The sequence below is a fragment of the Pelodiscus sinensis genome, chromosome 5 (assembly GCF_049634645.1).
Source record: "Pelodiscus sinensis isolate JC-2024 chromosome 5, ASM4963464v1, whole genome shotgun sequence".
Classification (NCBI taxonomy): Eukaryota; Metazoa; Chordata; order Testudines; family Trionychidae; genus Pelodiscus; species Pelodiscus sinensis.
The window spans coordinates 111,522,779-111,540,655 of NC_134715.1; the positions used below are offsets into that span (position 1 = coordinate 111,522,779).

The window sequence follows — 17,877 nt, forward strand, 5'->3', positions numbered from 1 at the left end:
TCAGAGGGGCAGTGCACGTGATTAATTGAAGATTAATTTTTTAATCGCTTGACAGCCCTACTTATGACATGTCTACACTACCAAGTTTTGTTGCCAATAACTGCTTTTTGGTCATAAAATAGTGAGAGCCTTCACAATACAATGCAACTTTTGGTCGGGAAAAACGCCCAGTTTCAGAGACAAAAAACGTTCACATCTACGAGACTATTTTTCCCTCTCTCTTTAGTATCAACAAAGGGCCAGTGCAGAACTGGCTCACCCAGTATCTCACAATGCTGTCCCCATGGTTCTGTTCATTGTTTTGATCATTATTTCCCTGTCAGTGTTATTAATTGCCATAAAAGCCTAAATAACAAGTACAGATTATTTTTGTAGTATTTGCAAACGTGATAAAGAACTTAAGACTCTGCACATCTTGTTCTGTGGGACTATATTTCTAATGTGAATTATTCCATTGCTACAACTCATTGACAAATGGGCACTTTGAATAGCTGCATCGTTGCATTCAATACACAGGTATACACATTCATGTAAGAAGTGCAGCATCAGTGGCAAATAATGAATTGTGCTGGTTAATCCTTCTGAACCATCTTCCTAATTCAAGTGGTAAGGTTTGACAAATACAAAATATTAATTACAGGTATTCTTTTTTCAAGTTAATGCGTGAAATGTACAAAGTAGGGATGTTAAATTTAGATTAATCAACTAATGGAATAGTCGACGGAATTTGCATCGACTATTTGATTAGTCGATATGAGCGTCTCTGCCTTTGAAATGTAGCAAGAGCCCTGCCAGCTCTTGCTACATTTCAAAGGCAGAAGCACTGCGGGGAACACGTGGCCAGCAGGGGATTCGAGCAGTGGCTGGCCCATACCTCATGTGAGCTTCGATTTTGAAATGTAGAAGAGCATGGGCCCAGCAGAGGTCTGCTTGAGTCCTCCACTCACTCTGTGCTCACTATGGCACTTATGCTTTTTTCAAAGGCAGAAGCACCACCGGCTCCCTTTTGTACTCCAGTCCCACAGACGGTGCTGGGGAGAACTGACTTTTAAGCCGGATCCCCCCCCCCCCCAGCACTGGCTTCCTCACCCTGTTGCCTCTCTTTGATAGAGGCAGCAGGGGGGGACAGGGGAAGGGGAGGAGGAGGGAAGCGACTAGTTGAGTCACTAGTCAACTATGCTTATCAGACAGTCGACTAATTGCTTACATCCCTAGTAAGAAGACTGCTGGAATTCTCAATGGGCAACTACAATAGCAAGAAAAAACACAACATCGCTGCCATTACACTCTAAGGGTATGTCTACACTACCCCGCTAGTTCGAACTAGCTGGGGTAATGTAGTCATCCGCAATTGCAAATGAAGCCCGGGATTTGAATTTCCCGGGCTTCATTTCCATGAAGCCGGCCGGCGCCATTTTTAAATGCCGGCTAGTTCGAACCCCGTGCCACGCGGCTACACGCGGCACGGAGTAGCTAGTTCGGATTAGGCTTCTAATCCGAACTAGCTGTACTCCTCGTGGAATACACCTATTACGCCGTTACACCTATTACTTTTCAGGAAGAACGGCGTTGCACAAGAGGGTTTTTCTTGCACAAGAAGGGGCAATGTAGATGCTCCTTCTTGCGCAAGAGGCTCTTCTGAAAAAAATGGTGTCTCATTAGGTATGCAAATGAGGCTCGGTGATATTCCACGCTTAGCCTCATTTGCATATTATTTGCGCAAGAAGCCACGAGTGTAGACATAGCCTAAAAAGAGAAATCACAGGAAAAAATTAATACAAAAGTGTCACGGCACTTTTATAGCTGTTTTACCTTCTCATTCAGTCGCTTGATTATTTCTTCAGCTTCGTCATTTGCAGCTCTCTCTCGTTGATGCTGAGCTTCCATTTCTTTCCTAGTATCTAGATCACATTCAGCGGTTAATGCCACTATCTTCCTTTTATACTCCTCCTGAACTTCATTCTCCATGGCAAAAAAATGTTTTTTGAAAACGGAACTCATCCTTTTCTCCACATTAGGAGAAAGATTGTATCTGAAAACCATGTTTTTCATCAACATTGCAATCACCTCTTTGTAAATCTGCATGCGATATGCTTCCAGATCAGCATCTGCCCGAATCAGGTTTGCTACTTCCAAGCTGTAAAATACAAGTTGTGAGTGTTTAGGGCTTCAGATGAGACACAATTTTTATCACAAAAAGTTAACTATAACCATTAGATATTACACTACCGAACAGCATTCAAAGCAGACCAGAAGGATGACACACTATTAGTCTAATAATAGCACCACCACAAATTTGTGGGAATGAATAAATTTCAATAGTGCACTATTAATGAAATCTGGCTATTTTTAGATTTCCATTAATGGTCAATAATAGAGAGGAAAAGAGAAAGGGAAAAGGGATTTAAAAAAAAATTAACATATTTCTCAGATTAAAAGCAAACAAAAATGCCCTACAAATGAATGCCGTGAACAGAAATACATTCCTAATGGAGCAAATAATTAACTGCAAGTTGCACAGACTTTATACAATGGTTCCAATCTCACTATATACCCCCAAGTCTTGCCTGAAGTATTTTATACTTTTCTGACAGCACCACAGGAAAAAAAATACATGTGTTTTGATTAGTTCTTGATAATACAAATTAATATAGCCATTATCTCTTTCTCATGGAAATTAATCTAATTTTAGGAATAAGATTAACAACACAGAGAAAAATATTTGTTACAAAAGGCAATATCCACTAAACATCATGCTGCATGTAAAGAGATACTCATTTGTTATTTCAGTTAATTAACTCAGGAGGACACATCTTTTACAAAATGTATCTTTTCTAAATTCTGCCATTCTTAAACTAGTTAGAACTCAATTCAGTATTAGAGAAATGGATTTCTTGTCCCTGAATGCCATTTTGCATGAAAAGACAGCACTGTACACTTTTGCACACAGACTATAAGTAGATTTTAATATGCTATCATTCCGACGTGATTGACGATGTAAGTCTTGAACACATATTTACAGCTTAAGTCTGGCTAAGTGTGACTGATATAAAAATTAAACCAAAAAGAAAATAAAATCTATTGCACATAATAAATACTTTTCCAGTTATGGTAAATTATTGATTTGATTGGTTCTTCGAGCTAAATCTCAGATACATTTCAAATGAGACAGCAGAGGCCCTGGAAAGATTTGCAACATGTTTACTGTAATAATAAAATGCAGCTGTTTCACCTCAAGGAGTCTAAATATTCAATCCTATAAAATGTTCAGCCTCTTCCTCAAGCAATTCTTCATTTTTAAATTAAAAAAGATTTTAGAGCTTGGTCTCCAGAACTAAAATGCAAATTTCTCCCTGCTCCTGCCTGGCAAGGAATTCACGCCCCTTGCAGGGCAGGAGGAGACTTTGCGTGCTGGGGCCTGGGACAGGGAGGAGTGCGCAAAGTCTCTCACTCCCTGTCCCCACCCTGCAAGGGGCACAGGGCTCTTGCAGAGTGGGGGCAGGGAGTGAGAGACTTTGCACCCCCCTTCCACCCCCAGGACTTGATTGGCCTGGGGGCGGGGGAGTGGCAGAACATCTGCGGGCCACATTTGGGCCCTTTACTCACCCCTGCTCTATAACATTCAGTCCTTGGTTTCTTTGTAAATACAGGCTGAACTCCTCTAATCCAGCCCTGCAGACCCGATTAGCGTGAACCAGAGAGTATGCCAAACTACAGGAGGTCAGCTATGGCATGGGTGCTCCAATGCTAGACCCACAGTTCCTAGCCACCACCCAGGATCCCAGCCACTGGCCCCAGGTCAAAGCCACCAGCCCTTCTGCTGTTACCTAGTGTCCTGGCCTTGTTGCTCCAGAGCCACCACTTGCTGTGATCCCAGCCTAAGGCAGTGAGGGACATGGACAGTGGTAAGGGGGGTGGCACAGGAAATTTGATCCATCCACAATAGGCAAATATCCAGCCATGTCAGACCATTGAGGTTACCACACTAGATAGTGCCAGACTAGAGAGGTTCAACTTCCTGTCAAGACTGTTCCCCACTCTGGCACTTCAAGGGCAGAATGTGGGGGCCCATAACAGAATTCAAAAATACTCTGCCAGTAAATGTTTCTACTTTAAAAAACTTCCCAAGGTCACCGATTCCCTGACCTTCGGTGTTATGCTGCCATCACCCAAATCAAAACCCATTTGAGAACCCAGGAAGATGCACTATGGAAGGTGATTTTATTAACAAAACAAAAAAGACATATTTGGTAAAGTATTACTTGGTTGCTAGGTGTTACTGTGATGAATGAGAGAGTGCTATCCTCTTCTGGACATACTACCATTCAGTTAATTAAATTGCCTATAAGGGTTAAACCCAAAGGCAGCAGGTCCTACACAGTTTCCAAGATGTGTTGGCAGGGAGCCAGGAAAGCCAATGAAAACTTAGTGGGGGGGTTTGAATTGGGGAAAAAAAGCAGGACTTCCCTGCTGCAGTTTTAGTGGGACCAGAATGGAGTAGAGATATGAGTTAAGCCAGGGCCAAAACGTGGAATTTCCAGCAATTACCATGCCTTGGGAAGAACTAAACCTTGGAACAACAGATATGTGAGTAGAACAGGGAATGTTTAGTTAGACACAATCAGATTATTTTCAGGTTTATTATGCTGAGGCTTTCTTCCCTTCCCCCCACCATCCATTCACTAACTTTTTAACTGAATCTCAGGGAAGGAAGTCTCTGTGTATTTAATTTTGCCTTTTTTTCAGATGTTCTGTAACACCTAGCAACTGAAAAATGAAATCAGTTGTAGCAACTATAATGTGCACATCTAACCCCATGAAGTTAGATAGCACCTATAACCTTATTTCACTTATGTATTTGAAGTACCAAACATGGTTAACTCTTCAAATATAGTTTTTACTCTTCGTAGGGTTGTGCGGAAATAACAGGTTTGCAATGCACACACACTGTATATTTGTATGTATACACAAATCCTTCTCATCGCCCCCCACAACTCAAAAAATATAAGTAAAAGTTAGGAAATACTGAAATAAAGGTTGCTTGTGTAATAGCTTATGATTATGCAATTAAAAGCCACACATAATGCACAAGAGAGTTGAGTTATCTTCCTACTCTGAATTCTGGAACTCAGGGCGAGTGAGAGGAGCAATTGTATGAAAACTTATGGTCCAGCCTCTGCAGCCCCAGGATGATGCATGATCGATTGCTCTGTGGGGTTATTGCTTATACAGTCTAGTCAGTACATATGAAGGGAAGGCGCATGCTTGCTGCCAATGCAACCTTCAGAGAATTTAGCTGCCAAACTCTAATAAGTCTCCACTGAGCATGTGTAAACAGATTTTCAGAGGTTTACATGTTGGCCAGAATTAGGCGCACTGTCACAGGAACAGCAAAAAGCACATTTTTGATGCAAATGCCACCTATCAGTCAAATTAAATCCATGCTCCAAAGTAGTGGCTCTAAACCTTTCCACACTACTGTACCTCTTTCCGGTGTCTCATCGGTCTAGCATACCCCTGAGTTTCACTTCACTTAAAATTACTTGCTTACAAATCAAACATAAAAAATACAGAAGTGTCATTCCACATTATTACTGAAAAGTTGTGTACTTTTTTCATGTTTAACCATACATTTCTAAAATAAATCAATTGGAATAAATATTGTAGCTACATTACAGATTATAGCATCCATCCATACATCCACTGTATGAAATTTTAGTTTTTACTGACTTTTCTAGAGGTTTTTATGTATGTTATTAATTGATACAATTAACTAGAAGAGTTACTGCACCCCCCCCCCCCCCCCGAAAGACTTCTGTGTCCTCTCAGGGGTATGCATAACCACAGTTGACTGCCACTGCTCCAAAGCATGGGGGCAGATGAACATCTCAATAAAATGGTTATACACATTTTTTTTTTTTTTTACAGACAAAACAAATATTTTTCTTTAGCATCATTCTTGGAAAGGAGGAAGCAATTTTTTTTTCTGAAGTCCTCCAAAAGAATTCAGCTATAGGCAGAATCCCAGCATGGAAAATTTCAGCCCTCAAATAGTTATGGTTTGGCAAAGTTACACACCACTGTTTTCAGTTGCTTATAATAGGATTCGTCAAGTAATCTCTGCTATAGGCATCACTAGGTGAGCCACCTAAAACATCTTTGATTTCTCTTGTAAATACAGCAGAAAACAAGTAATTTCCACACAGTATATTTCACGCTTCAAAGCTACTGTGCAGATAATCACTACTTAAAGGTCATGGTAACTTGGCCAAGGCAGTGAAAACTACATTAGGTTCTATTGCGCCTTATAACCTGTCATTAATAAAAATCCCCAGTAAGAAAATAAAATTGAAAAGACCCATATATTTAGTTCTCTATCTGCTCAAAAGCAATGAGGTTATTACATATACATTTCTTTTCCAGATATCTCTCATCCTATTTCAATCATCAGAGGAGTACAATGCAGCCAAGACTAGCTCCTTTACTTGGCCCCCACACTCTTGGTATATTTGCGGAGGTGATGAACTGATTGCAAATGCTCCACATCTCCTACTGCTTTCCATTATTGTGTGCCACAAAACCAGTCCTACTTTCACTGACTAGTAAGAACTCAGAAGAGTTCACCCCAATAACATATGGCTGAAGGTATATTGTTCTCACAGTAACTTTAATTGGCATCTTGTGAATTTAATTATGTGACTGCTACTATACATTCTTTGGAATACATACATGCAAGACTCTGGCTATCTTACCCATTACAAAGATAGCCTCCCCAGTTATCATCTCTAATACCATTAGCTCACAGACATTTACCTAGCTCACAGACATTTACCCCCCCCCCCCCCCCATCCCTCTTCTGTTCTGAAATTTGATTTGTCCTTTTCATATGTGTTCATTGTTTTTAACTATATCTTTTGGTATATATGGTTGTGACTATTTTCTTCCACTATTTGATCTGAGGAAGTGGGTCTGGCCCACGAAAGCTCATCATCTAATAAACCATCTTGTTAGTCTTTAAAGTGCTACACTGTCCTGTATTTTGTTACATGCAAGAGGGCTGAGTTAAGAGCACTGTATGAACTTATCTCTGAAATGCACAGACTTCATATGACTGTGGTACTGTCCCTTTGCTAAGTAGATTTTAGGGCCTTCTGAGTCAGTTTCTCATTTGAAGCAGAAACTGGTGAGCCAATCAGGATTTTGAATATTTGTTATTTGAATATTTATAAAAATATACATAAGTTCTCTTCCCGTCAACAGAACTAGCCACAAACTACACATTTACAAAGATATAATCCAAGATATTAGCAGTCTACAATAAAGAGGAAGCCAAGCTCCTGTCTGTCTGAGTCTGTTGAAATCCCTCCTCTTCAAGGCATTATTGTACCACCTTCACTCAGCCTTAGGGCTTTCCCGCTGGAAACTCCCTTAGGTCAAACCTACTCACTTGGGACTACATGGTTTCCAAGCATAAGCATGGGGTATCAATCTTTCTTTTGTGCAGCTGCTTTGCAATATAAAGAAGTCACAGAAAAGATCAGGCTTTCCAGACAGATCCCACTCAATGACTGCCTGTGCAGTGAATATCATTGTAAGTGTCTACATCTAACATGAATTGCACTTGTACCTAAGGCCGCCAGATGGTTTAATAAAAAACACAAACCCTCCCCCCACACACAAAAAACACCAGGGAAAAAATTCTGTTGATGGGGGAAAAAAGGGGGGGAGACCGAAGTTGTTGAACAACAACAAAAAAAAGGACTCCAAGAGTTATTAAGCAAATAAATAAATAAATAAATAAATAAATAAATAAAACAGCATTAAAACAGCATGGCCCCTTTAAGTGCGTGCCAAGTCAGAATAGGGATAGCAAGAGGGGAGCGGCTGAGCACTAAGACCCAGGGAAGGCACTGCTTGCTGAGGTCTTTAAGCTTTTTGCCAGCGACCATCTTGTTTTTTTGGTCTAGCCAGAAAGCAGCTTCCCTGTGGATCCAGGTAAGCAGGAGGTTCAGGGGCGGAGATCAGGAGGTCTGGGGGATGTGAGGGGCCGGGGCTGGGCCCAGTTGCTGAGTGTGTTGTAGGATTGCCAGGTGTCCAGTATTTTTGCCTCCTGGCAGGGAAAAAAACCCAGAAAATACCAGACATTTCAGGTGTCTGGTATTTTCTGAATTTTTGTTACCAGATAGGAGGCGAAAATACCAGACTGTCTGAGTCAATACCGGACACCTGGCAACCCTACTTGTACCTTTCAGCCTAGCAAAATGAAAGTAGGGACTTTTCAGCAGATATTATAAGCTGTATTCCCTCTAAGATTTGCAGCCATGTGTGGAGTCAGTTTTGGCTTGTGCATCAATATTGAGGTCACATGCGCTGGCTTGGCTGTGTGCCACTGTGGCACCCAATTCATTAACACACACATGTTCCTGGCTGCTAGAGAAGAACCCCCACTCCCACCGCCATGCAGCATGTCCCGTTTCCAGCCTCTGGAGCAGACCCCCACCCCCGGCCATGCAGCATGTCCCATTCCAGGCCCCAGCCACCAGAACAGGCTCCTGCTTTCCCTACCATGTGGCAGACCCGGCCACTGGAGGAGGCCTGCCCCCCTCATCCCCTTGCCACGTGGCCTCAGCAGCCCCTAGCAGTTCCCTTACCACGCCGTCTTAGCTGGCCCTGCCTGCTGAAGAAGCTGCCTGCTGTGAATGCTGCTTCGTGGCTCTTCAGAGGGGAGTGGGGGCAAGGGAAGAATTTTGTGTGTGTGGCCGCGCAGGTACACACCTTAGTGGGAACTAGGAATATAAGTAACATCGGTATAAACTGCAACTGAACTAGTAGAAGAAAGCAAAAATAAACAAGATTCCAATAACCTAAATGTGTGTGGACAGCAAAACCCATGGATCCACACACTAACAGCAAATGATAAAGAGAATCAGACATGGTCTAGCAAACCCTGAAATAGCCTGAGGGCTTACTCTTCAGATACAAACTCACCATTCACCTTACTTTCCAGTCCTGCCTGCTGACTCAATTAAGTGATACCCATGAGAAATGAACAAAACTAAATGTTAGAAAAAGGTCTCTACGTTATTCCAGCCTGTCTTCTCCTTTACTGTCTGCTCTTCTGGGCAGGGACTGTTTTTAATCTGAGCTAGAATTTCACAGCCTTTACTGTATTGCTAAGAGGAGCAGATTATTCCTCTCCTCAAATGAGTAAGGGCTGCTCAGACTGATGCCGAAGGCAGAATCATAGAATCATAGGACTGGAAGGGACCTCAAGAGGTCATCGAGTCCAGCCCCCCGCCCTCAAGGCAGGACCAAGCTCCGTCTACACCATCCCTGACAGATGTCTATCTAACCTCTAGAAGAAACAGTAGGAATTGCTGCTAGCTTGATGCTCCTCTTATCAGCAAATGGTTTGGGAGGAGGGTGAGGAAAAGGATAAGGAAGAGTTTTAGCTTTGTACCTCCCATCTGTACTCCACAGACAGAGCAGCCTGGCAGGCACAATGTGAGGGAGAGGGAGAAAAAAGTGACTTACTCCACAAAATGGACTGTAACAATTTATCTCCCTTGTCTCTTCCTGGGGACGCATAGCCATGCCATCCCTTTAGCTCCCAAACATTGGCTCTGTATGGAGAGGCAGCGACAACCACCTGGGAGCTGCAGGGAGGAGCCCTCTGCTTTAGTGCCTTGGGGAGAGGCAACAGCAGCAGCAAAAGCTAAAGCTCCAAGCATGGGCAGGCACCTCCCATGGAACTGAAGCTCCAAGACCTCCCTTCACCAAAGAAGCTGAAGCCCTGAGCCCCAGCAGGCATGACCCAGCACGTGAACTTCTGAAGACTGTCATATGTAGCTCAGCGTGTCAGTGATTTTAGCCACCCCCATACCCTGTACTCAGATCTCGGGGGCAGAAAAGAACAATCTAGCCCTTTGTGTCTTGTACAATAGTGAGCATATCATTCACGCCTAGCTACAAACCTTTAATAAGTAACAAAGCAAGCAGTTTCAGGTGAAGTCCCCCAAAAGAGCAATGTTTACAACTGACTGAGTCATACATGTCTTCACTTTGAAGTACATATTTATTCAGAGAAAAAGTTAATAACCTGAGAGTCTGTGCATCTGCAGATCTAGGCAGGGGTAATAAAATGCCTTGCACACTTTGTACTCTTCTTGCTCATCTTATTCATGTTTAAAAGATCTCCCACTTCTCACTGAGCGAATTCACCACACCAAAAAAAGAAAGATAATGAAACACAATTGGTAGATGGAAATCTAGCAATGAAGGAGATCAGAGATCCAGTTGGACAAAGAGCACAGAGAGATAGATGACAGAAGGGGAAAGGAAATAAAAAAGGGAAAACATGGAAAGAGAAGGATGCTAAAGATTTTTTTTAAACTCACTTGAATAGGCACAAGGTTTAAAGTGCTGCCAGAGGAGTACTAATACTGGAGAAGTCCAGGGGTCAAATGTGAAGAGGTAGAGATGGCTGAACATTTCATGTTTTCAATAGCCCTGAACATTTAATGAATGAAGAGAGCAAAGCAACTAGTGTCATGAAAGAAAATCATTCATTAACTATTAAAATACCTGTATGGGAGGAGGGATTTATCAGAGCTCATCTCTCAAACTACAGATAATAATGGATATGCATAGGATTTTGGGAGATACAATTTTTTAATCATCACATTTATAGCTGTCAAATGTGATACCTTTTTAAAAAAAGACAAAAAGAATCTGTTTCCTTGTGACAGGCATTTTAAAAATGTTTGTGTACGACTTCAGAGCTCAGGAAGATGAAGATCACTAGAGGCATTGGCTTCAAAAGGCTAGAGGGGAGCGAAGCTCTGTACATGTTTTCCCTGCACATTTTCTCCCGATGATGAAACCAACCTTATCTTCCACTAGATGTTGAAGTCTAGTTGTGGAAGGCTGGTGAGTTATTAGTATTTGCATTATAATAACACCGAGTTATGAAATGGGTGTACACACTCACATAGCAAGAGACAGTTCCAGTCCTGGACAGCCTGAGGACAAGATTGTGTCTTGCCTTGCTCCCCTCCCAGAAGTGCATACATTATTTCCACCGTCAGTCTGTTCTACTGACAACCTATATCATTGGGCAGGGAAAGCAGCCTCGATGGGGCTGCTACTGCCTCTCTCACATAGCTGGGTGCAGAATGGACAAGGGTAAGTAACAAACAGAGCCTTGACTCTGCCCCCCCAAAGTTCCATCCAGTCAGGGACAGACTAAAGCAATCATCCAAGGAATAGACGGAGAGCAAAGAGTGGGAAGGTGCCTTCACATGCTCCCCACTGGTCTGCCTGTGAACTGATAACTGAGTCCTATAGTCACAATGCAGACAAAGTGTGCGGACTGAAACACAGCTCAGGAGGACTTCCCTAAAGGCTCACATGAAGAACACGGATGTTTCTACACTGCAATCACAGGTGTGACTGCAGTTCAGGAAGGCATACCCACACCAGCTGTAACCTACACAGCATGACTAAAAATAGCAGTGAAAATACAGCAGCACATATGCCAGTGTAGGCTAGAGCATGTGTACAGCCATATCTTCCATGCTATTCTTAGCCATGGTATGCAGATTATATGAAACTGCAGTATAGACATACCCTATGGCACAGCCAGGAATTGAACCCACCTTGTTCAGTTTCCTGTCTGCTGTCCTCACCACAATCTTATCCTTCCTTTCATTAACCTCCCTAACATTAAAAAAAAGTGAAGAACACTAACTATAAAAGGCCAATACTAGTTTATCACTATTGACATACAGATTGAAACAGGCATGAAATGCATAATAAATAGCAATAATGTTTATTTGCTAAATCATAAATGTGTTATAGGAAGAGTCATAAGAGTCTAGAAAGTTGGCTTTTTAAAAATATATATATAAAGTTTCTGAGCTCTACTGAAGATTTTTAGTTCCACAGAATGTGGTGTGTATTTTACCATGAAATGTCCCAACATTAAAGCCTTATAAAAATGGCCATCTTTAGGATTAGCTGCAGTTAGGGAAAAAAAGAGAAAAGAAATCAATAATCTCTCCTGAAACCTTATTTATATGGCAAAGTCTATAGGAAATTGCTCACTGATAAACATTCAGTGTACTTCTCTTAATTCTTATATTTCCAGCAATTTGTAAATGTTCAACTGATGTGGAACCCTCAAGTTGTGGGAAACAGAGCTAAAATGCTGTGTGTTTTCATGTGCTTATGCACACACTCCCAGTATGCAATTATTGAAATATTCATAATTATTTCCATTGAGGGGCCCCAGTCATGGACCACAACCCCATTGTACTAGGTACTGTCGAAGACTGTCCCTGTCCCAAAGAGATTACAATCTATAATCAAATTTTCCAATTTGTTAAACCCAGAAGCTGTGAGTACCTTTGTTTGGTGTTCAAACGGAAAGCAACTTTCAACTGCTTGTCTCTGATTTCTAATTTGGTGACTTCAAACTCTAGATGTAATGACAAACTGATCTTCTTATTCCTACTTTCTATGTGAATTCAGTGATAAAAAGAAACCATTTCCTTAGTGGAAAATTAAATTGAGATGTATAGTGCGAAATTTACATTTAGAAAGAAAAATTTAACTTCTAATATAGGAGTAAATTGTTTTTGACTTCCCTGCCAGAGCTCTCAGGAAATATGTTGATCCTATCCTCCAATACATTGCCCTCATTACCCTGTGTCACGAGAGAAAATCAACTGCAGTGCATATGTATTATCTAGAGATTTGCCAAGATAAGTGGCAATGTGTATCGTGTATCAGAGAGTAGGATCAAGTGCCATATTCAACTAGAGCTTTGTCTACACTGAGGGAAGGCAAAAATGTACAAAATGAGGATAAATAAAGTCAGAGTAAGGGTAACCAGTTGGAAACTGTTCAGATATCTTTGAAAAAAATGGTCATTTCAGGGTTTTGCAGAGCTCTACTTAGCAGCACTCATCACACAGAGTATGCAATCAATCCCCACAGCTCTTCTTTCATTGTTTCAGACATAGCAGAAAAGACCTACAAGTACTCTGAAAAGGATTTCCTGCTGCATGCCATTACAACATACTTACAGTTTATTAAGCTTCCTCTTGTTAGCATTCATTGCCAATGATCTAGCACTTGAAAATATAAGCAGGAAGGAATCTACTGAGAATAAAAAATATAAAGCTAGTGTATCTTATAATGGGCATCAAGGATAGGAAAGACCATCGGGCCAAGCTAGATAAGTACCTGTGAAATACAACTAGGTGAGTACCTATGAAGCTTCCTGATGAAATTAGGGATGTAAGTAACTAGTCAACTTTCCGATAAGCGAAAGCTCAACTAGTCCTTGACTAGTCGCTTCCCACCAATATCAGAAGCAACAAAGGTGGGGAGCAGAAGCCAGTGCTGGGGGGAGCTGTCTTAAAAGCCAGTTCCCCCCAGTACCGTCTCCGTGGGGGGCAGGGGAGGCAGGGGATAGTGGAGACCGGGCGCGAGCTGGTAATCAGCTGATTCCCAGCTCACGCCCTGTTCCAGATTCTGCACCTCTGCTTTTACATTTAAAAGGCTGGTGCGCAGTGTGTGGGGGGAGGGACTGGCACAAACCAGGAAATCAGCTGTCCCGGCTGCGCCAGGTCCCCTCACTATGCTCCAGCCTTTTAAATGTACACAGCCGCAGGCTTTCAATACATGTAAAAGGCTAAAGGGCAGAGGGGGCACCCAGTGCAAGACAGGAATCAGCTGTCCCACTTGCACAGGGTCCCCCCCTCCCACTTGCCCCGCTGCACTTCAGCCTTTTAAATGCATTAAGAGCCTGGCTCTTAATACATTTAAAAGGAAGAGCCACAACAGGGCTAGCTCCTGGGACTGGGAGCTAACCCTGCTGCAGCTCTCCCGCTTATTGACTAATCGAGTAGTCGATGGAAAATCCATCAACTAGTTGATTAAACTAAATTTAACATCCCTACTTTTAACTAGTTATCAATCCATGAAAGGACCTTCCCTCTTATCCCATGACAACTTACTTTACTGAAGAGCCTTTGGTGAGGAACCTTGTCAAAGGCTTTCTGGAGATCCAAGTACACTTTCTCTACTGAATCCCCCTTGTCCACATGTTTGTTGAACCCCTCAAAGAACTCTAGTAGATTAGAGTCTGACAATGTCATTTTTTATTACAGTTTCAACTAATTTTAACTAACTTGGCAGTTTAAGTGCAAAATGTAGATTTCCAGTGGAGATGCTAGTATGGTTTGTTTTTTGGGCTAAAACTGGCAAGTGTAGACATAGCCTAACTCAGCAAGAGGTCATGGGTCTATTCCAGGAGTGCATGCATGCTGTTCTGTGGCCTGCACTGTGCAGGAGGTCAGACTAGTTGACCATAATGGTCCCTTCTGGCCTTGAAGTCTATGAGGTTAAACAGAAATAGGAAGCTGACAAGGATAGCATTGCTTCATTGAAACTTGCACTAAATCATTTTAGTTTGCCACTGAAAAAATCACCTATTTTCTCACCCATTAATTTATGTTGATATTTGGTACTTCTCTTTTTCCTGTGAACCCCACATGAAACAGAGGAAGTGGAATAGAAAATCTACTTGGAACAATCTGTTTCTTCAAAATGTGGATTATTTCCTTTATAATACAGGACACTTCTAAAAATAAACATTATTTACAAAAAAAGATCGTTACACCAGGAGGGATCAATGTGTCAGACACAGGAAGCCTACTCAAGATAGCAGTGATCAGAAGAAATCAGTATAAAATCTGAGCTTGCTTCCTATCTCCAAATGAGATTTTGTTGACGTTTGTTAACTTTTATCACAGAGAAGTCTCTAGTTACTCGGCCATTTTCATATTACAGTAAGATTACAGTTCATAGAACTATACTGGTTTATGTGGTAAAAAGTGCTACAACATGTCCTGATAGGCATTTTTTTAATTAAACCAATGTCATATGCTATACCTGACTGCAAATGCATGAAAAAACTGAATACTATTAAAGAGAAAAAAGCAATTAATCTAAAATAAAGAGGGAAGATACCTTGGTAGCAGTTGACAATAGCAGAAATTCTTTTATAATTTCCCTTAAGTGAATATAGAGTCTCTCTTACTTTTCTGCACCACTCTTGGGAAATGCTGGCTAGCTAGCAGAAGATTTGTTAAAAACAAACTGACGATATCCCATGCAAACCCTTCTCTTTTCCAACATATCTCCTAAACTCCACAAAGAATGTCCGCACTGTCAACTGCAAACAATAGGTTTGATTCTATAGACAAAGATGTGGGACATTTGTCAACAGCCAGATCTCCTCCACTGTGAGATTATCAGAGATAAGGCAAGCAAGCACTGACTGGATCAATACCTAGATAAGAGAGCTCCTGAGAGAAACGAGGTGTGACAAGGCTAGTGATTTATTAATGAGGCACTCTGCCTCTGAAATAATATTGAACCAATGCTCCAGTAGGATATTAGAGGAGAATTCTATTGCCAAAGGGTGCTGTCTCTCAGATGAGATGAAACACAGTTATTAAAAATCCTATGATCCTTCCAATATTTCCAAGAAAAGTGGACTTAATTTGAGTGTCCAGAAAAATTCCAAATTAGATAACGACAATCTGTTAAACTAAAGTTGCCACTACCATTGCATTCAAAGAAAGCCTTCTTCACTTGTGGGGGCCCTCAACTCCTGTGCTGTGTTCATGTGCGCTCTTAAGCAGATGCTTCACTTCACAGCAGAAGGGGCTACTGTACACTTGTGGGAAGCAAAGTGATTCCAATAGAGATCACATGCTGTATAAATTATTCAAGAACATTTGTGCAGCATGTTAAAATCCTAAGTAAATCTACACAGTAAAGTGACAGAATTCCCCAAACCACCAAGTAAAGTCTGATGAGCAGAGATAAATGGATCTATATGGGTAATATTTTCAAAATAACCAACCTGACTAAAGAACTTAAGTTACCCTGGGTACTAAGGAACTTACTTGATTTACTTGCATAGTGTGCCCAGTGAGCAACCAGCCTATCACTAGGACTTCTTAGAAGACCTCCTCTGGTCCAATAGAGCTTAGCTATATTAACAGTGCTCTGTGTAATAACTCTGCTATTGTTCTAAAAGGGTTTTCTTAAGTACTGTGATCAACAATCCAGTTAAAAAATTATGCAGATAAATACTGTCTCAAGCTATATACCTGATGTTGGGCAAAGGGAGAGAGACATAAGGGAATGCAGCTATAAGAACACAGAAATGGAAGGTATTAAATAAAAATATCTAGGGAAGAAAGAGGTGAAAGGCAGAGACAGACAAAGGTTTGTTTAAACCAATGAAGAATATTAAAATAGCACATGCCTACAAAATGTACACAAACCGAGGCTTTAATCCACTGTATGATTCTAGTTACATGAACATTCCTATTTAAGAGATTTACCAGAATATTTACCTTTCTCGGCTAGTTTATATTTGAGCAGTAAGACATTCAAGGGTCTATATTTTTAAATTAGCTGAATATTTCTAGTCTCCAAAAGAAATATACTAAGCCTAAAATGAGCTACAATCATATCTTATCTTGCTACCCATACTAATCACAAACATACATTTTCTGAAAAACCCCTGAAGTTGTTATAATAGCTAGAGAAGTCAAGGCTGCTATGCAATTCACAGGGATAGGTTCCACATTAGCACTGCGTTATACAAATCAAGTTTGCATTTATTTCAAACAAACAAAATATAAAAAAGGCAATGATATTGCTCATTAGGAATTGTAACTCTTTAGAAAAGACCCAGAACCATTTTCTGCCTATGTATCAACAGTCCAGTACACTCATCATTTTGCTTTCAGCTTTTATAGTAGTAATTTCATTTTTATTTTATATTTGCAGAATATTACCTGCAACTTCGCTTTTATGAAGGTCATCAGGAGACTGCACAAACAAATCTGCCCTGTTCTCACATCAGACCTTTTCTCAAGTTCTGCCAGAGAAGAGATGACCTTCAATAGCTATGTGTCTGTCATAAAATCCTGACCTCTCTTTCAACAAAATAAGCAGGATTTCTAGCCCCTGTCTACTGCCTTTTCTAATACCACATATACAAAATTTTCCTTTGAAAGCTGCAAATAGTCACTCCTTAGTTTCGGATCCAGGTATTTAAAATAACACTAAGGTCATGAAACTGAACATTTTTGTTCCAAGCAATACTGCTGCACAAAAATTCCTGAACTCACAGCAGGACTTTTTTTCTGGGTAGAAACAAGGTCATGCTATTCTAAAGGCAAAATGTGCACAATGAGTGCAGAAGAGACTTTCAGCAACATTTTTCTGTGCGCAGGCTTTGGACCAACTTCCTGTGTTTTGGCACAGTGAACACTGTACACTTAAGGAGCTCAGACCAGAAATAGTGAATATTCTCTAAGCAGCCTGATGAAGGTTAGTCTTTACTAGGGATGTAAAAAGAGTAGTCGAATAGTCGATTACCCAATAAACCTAGGCTTCTCAGGTAGTTGAGTGAACTACTCGCATTTCTCCTCCCCTTTACTGCCTTTATATCAGAGGCAGCAAGGAGGGGTGGGGGAAACCAGCTTACAAACGGGTTCCCCCCCAGCACCATCTCTGCAGTGGGGGGGCAGAGGAAGCAGACGTGCAGCGGCACTGCAGCTCTGCCTTTTACATGTCCAAAGCTCACGCCAGGTCCAAAGCTTGTGCCAGGTCCTGCACTGCTCCTCTGCCTTTCAAATGTAGTATGGGGCAGATAGCTCTAATTACATTTAAAAGGCAGAGTCGCAGTGGGGGTAGAGAACGTCCCCTCCCCCACCTTATCGAGTAATCAAGTAGTCCATTTAAATTCCATCAACTACTCAATTAGCTGCAATTTAACATCCC

At 41.3% G+C, this 17,877-nt stretch overlaps 1 protein-coding gene across 4 annotated transcripts in view; it reads right to left on the reverse strand.

The window, feature by feature from the left end:
• The window catches only part of EVC2 (EvC ciliary complex subunit 2), a 156,110-nt gene that overhangs the window by 86,300 nt on the left and 51,933 nt on the right, over positions 1 to 17,877 (reverse strand). For all 4 annotated transcript variants that reach the window (XM_075930754.1, XM_075930753.1, XM_075930752.1 and 1 more), the window contains one exon: positions 1,813 to 2,137. In XM_075930754.1, coding sequence (XP_075786869.1) covers positions 1,813 to 2,137 — 325 coding nt within the window. The remainder of the gene's footprint in view (positions 1 to 1,812; positions 2,138 to 17,877) is intronic.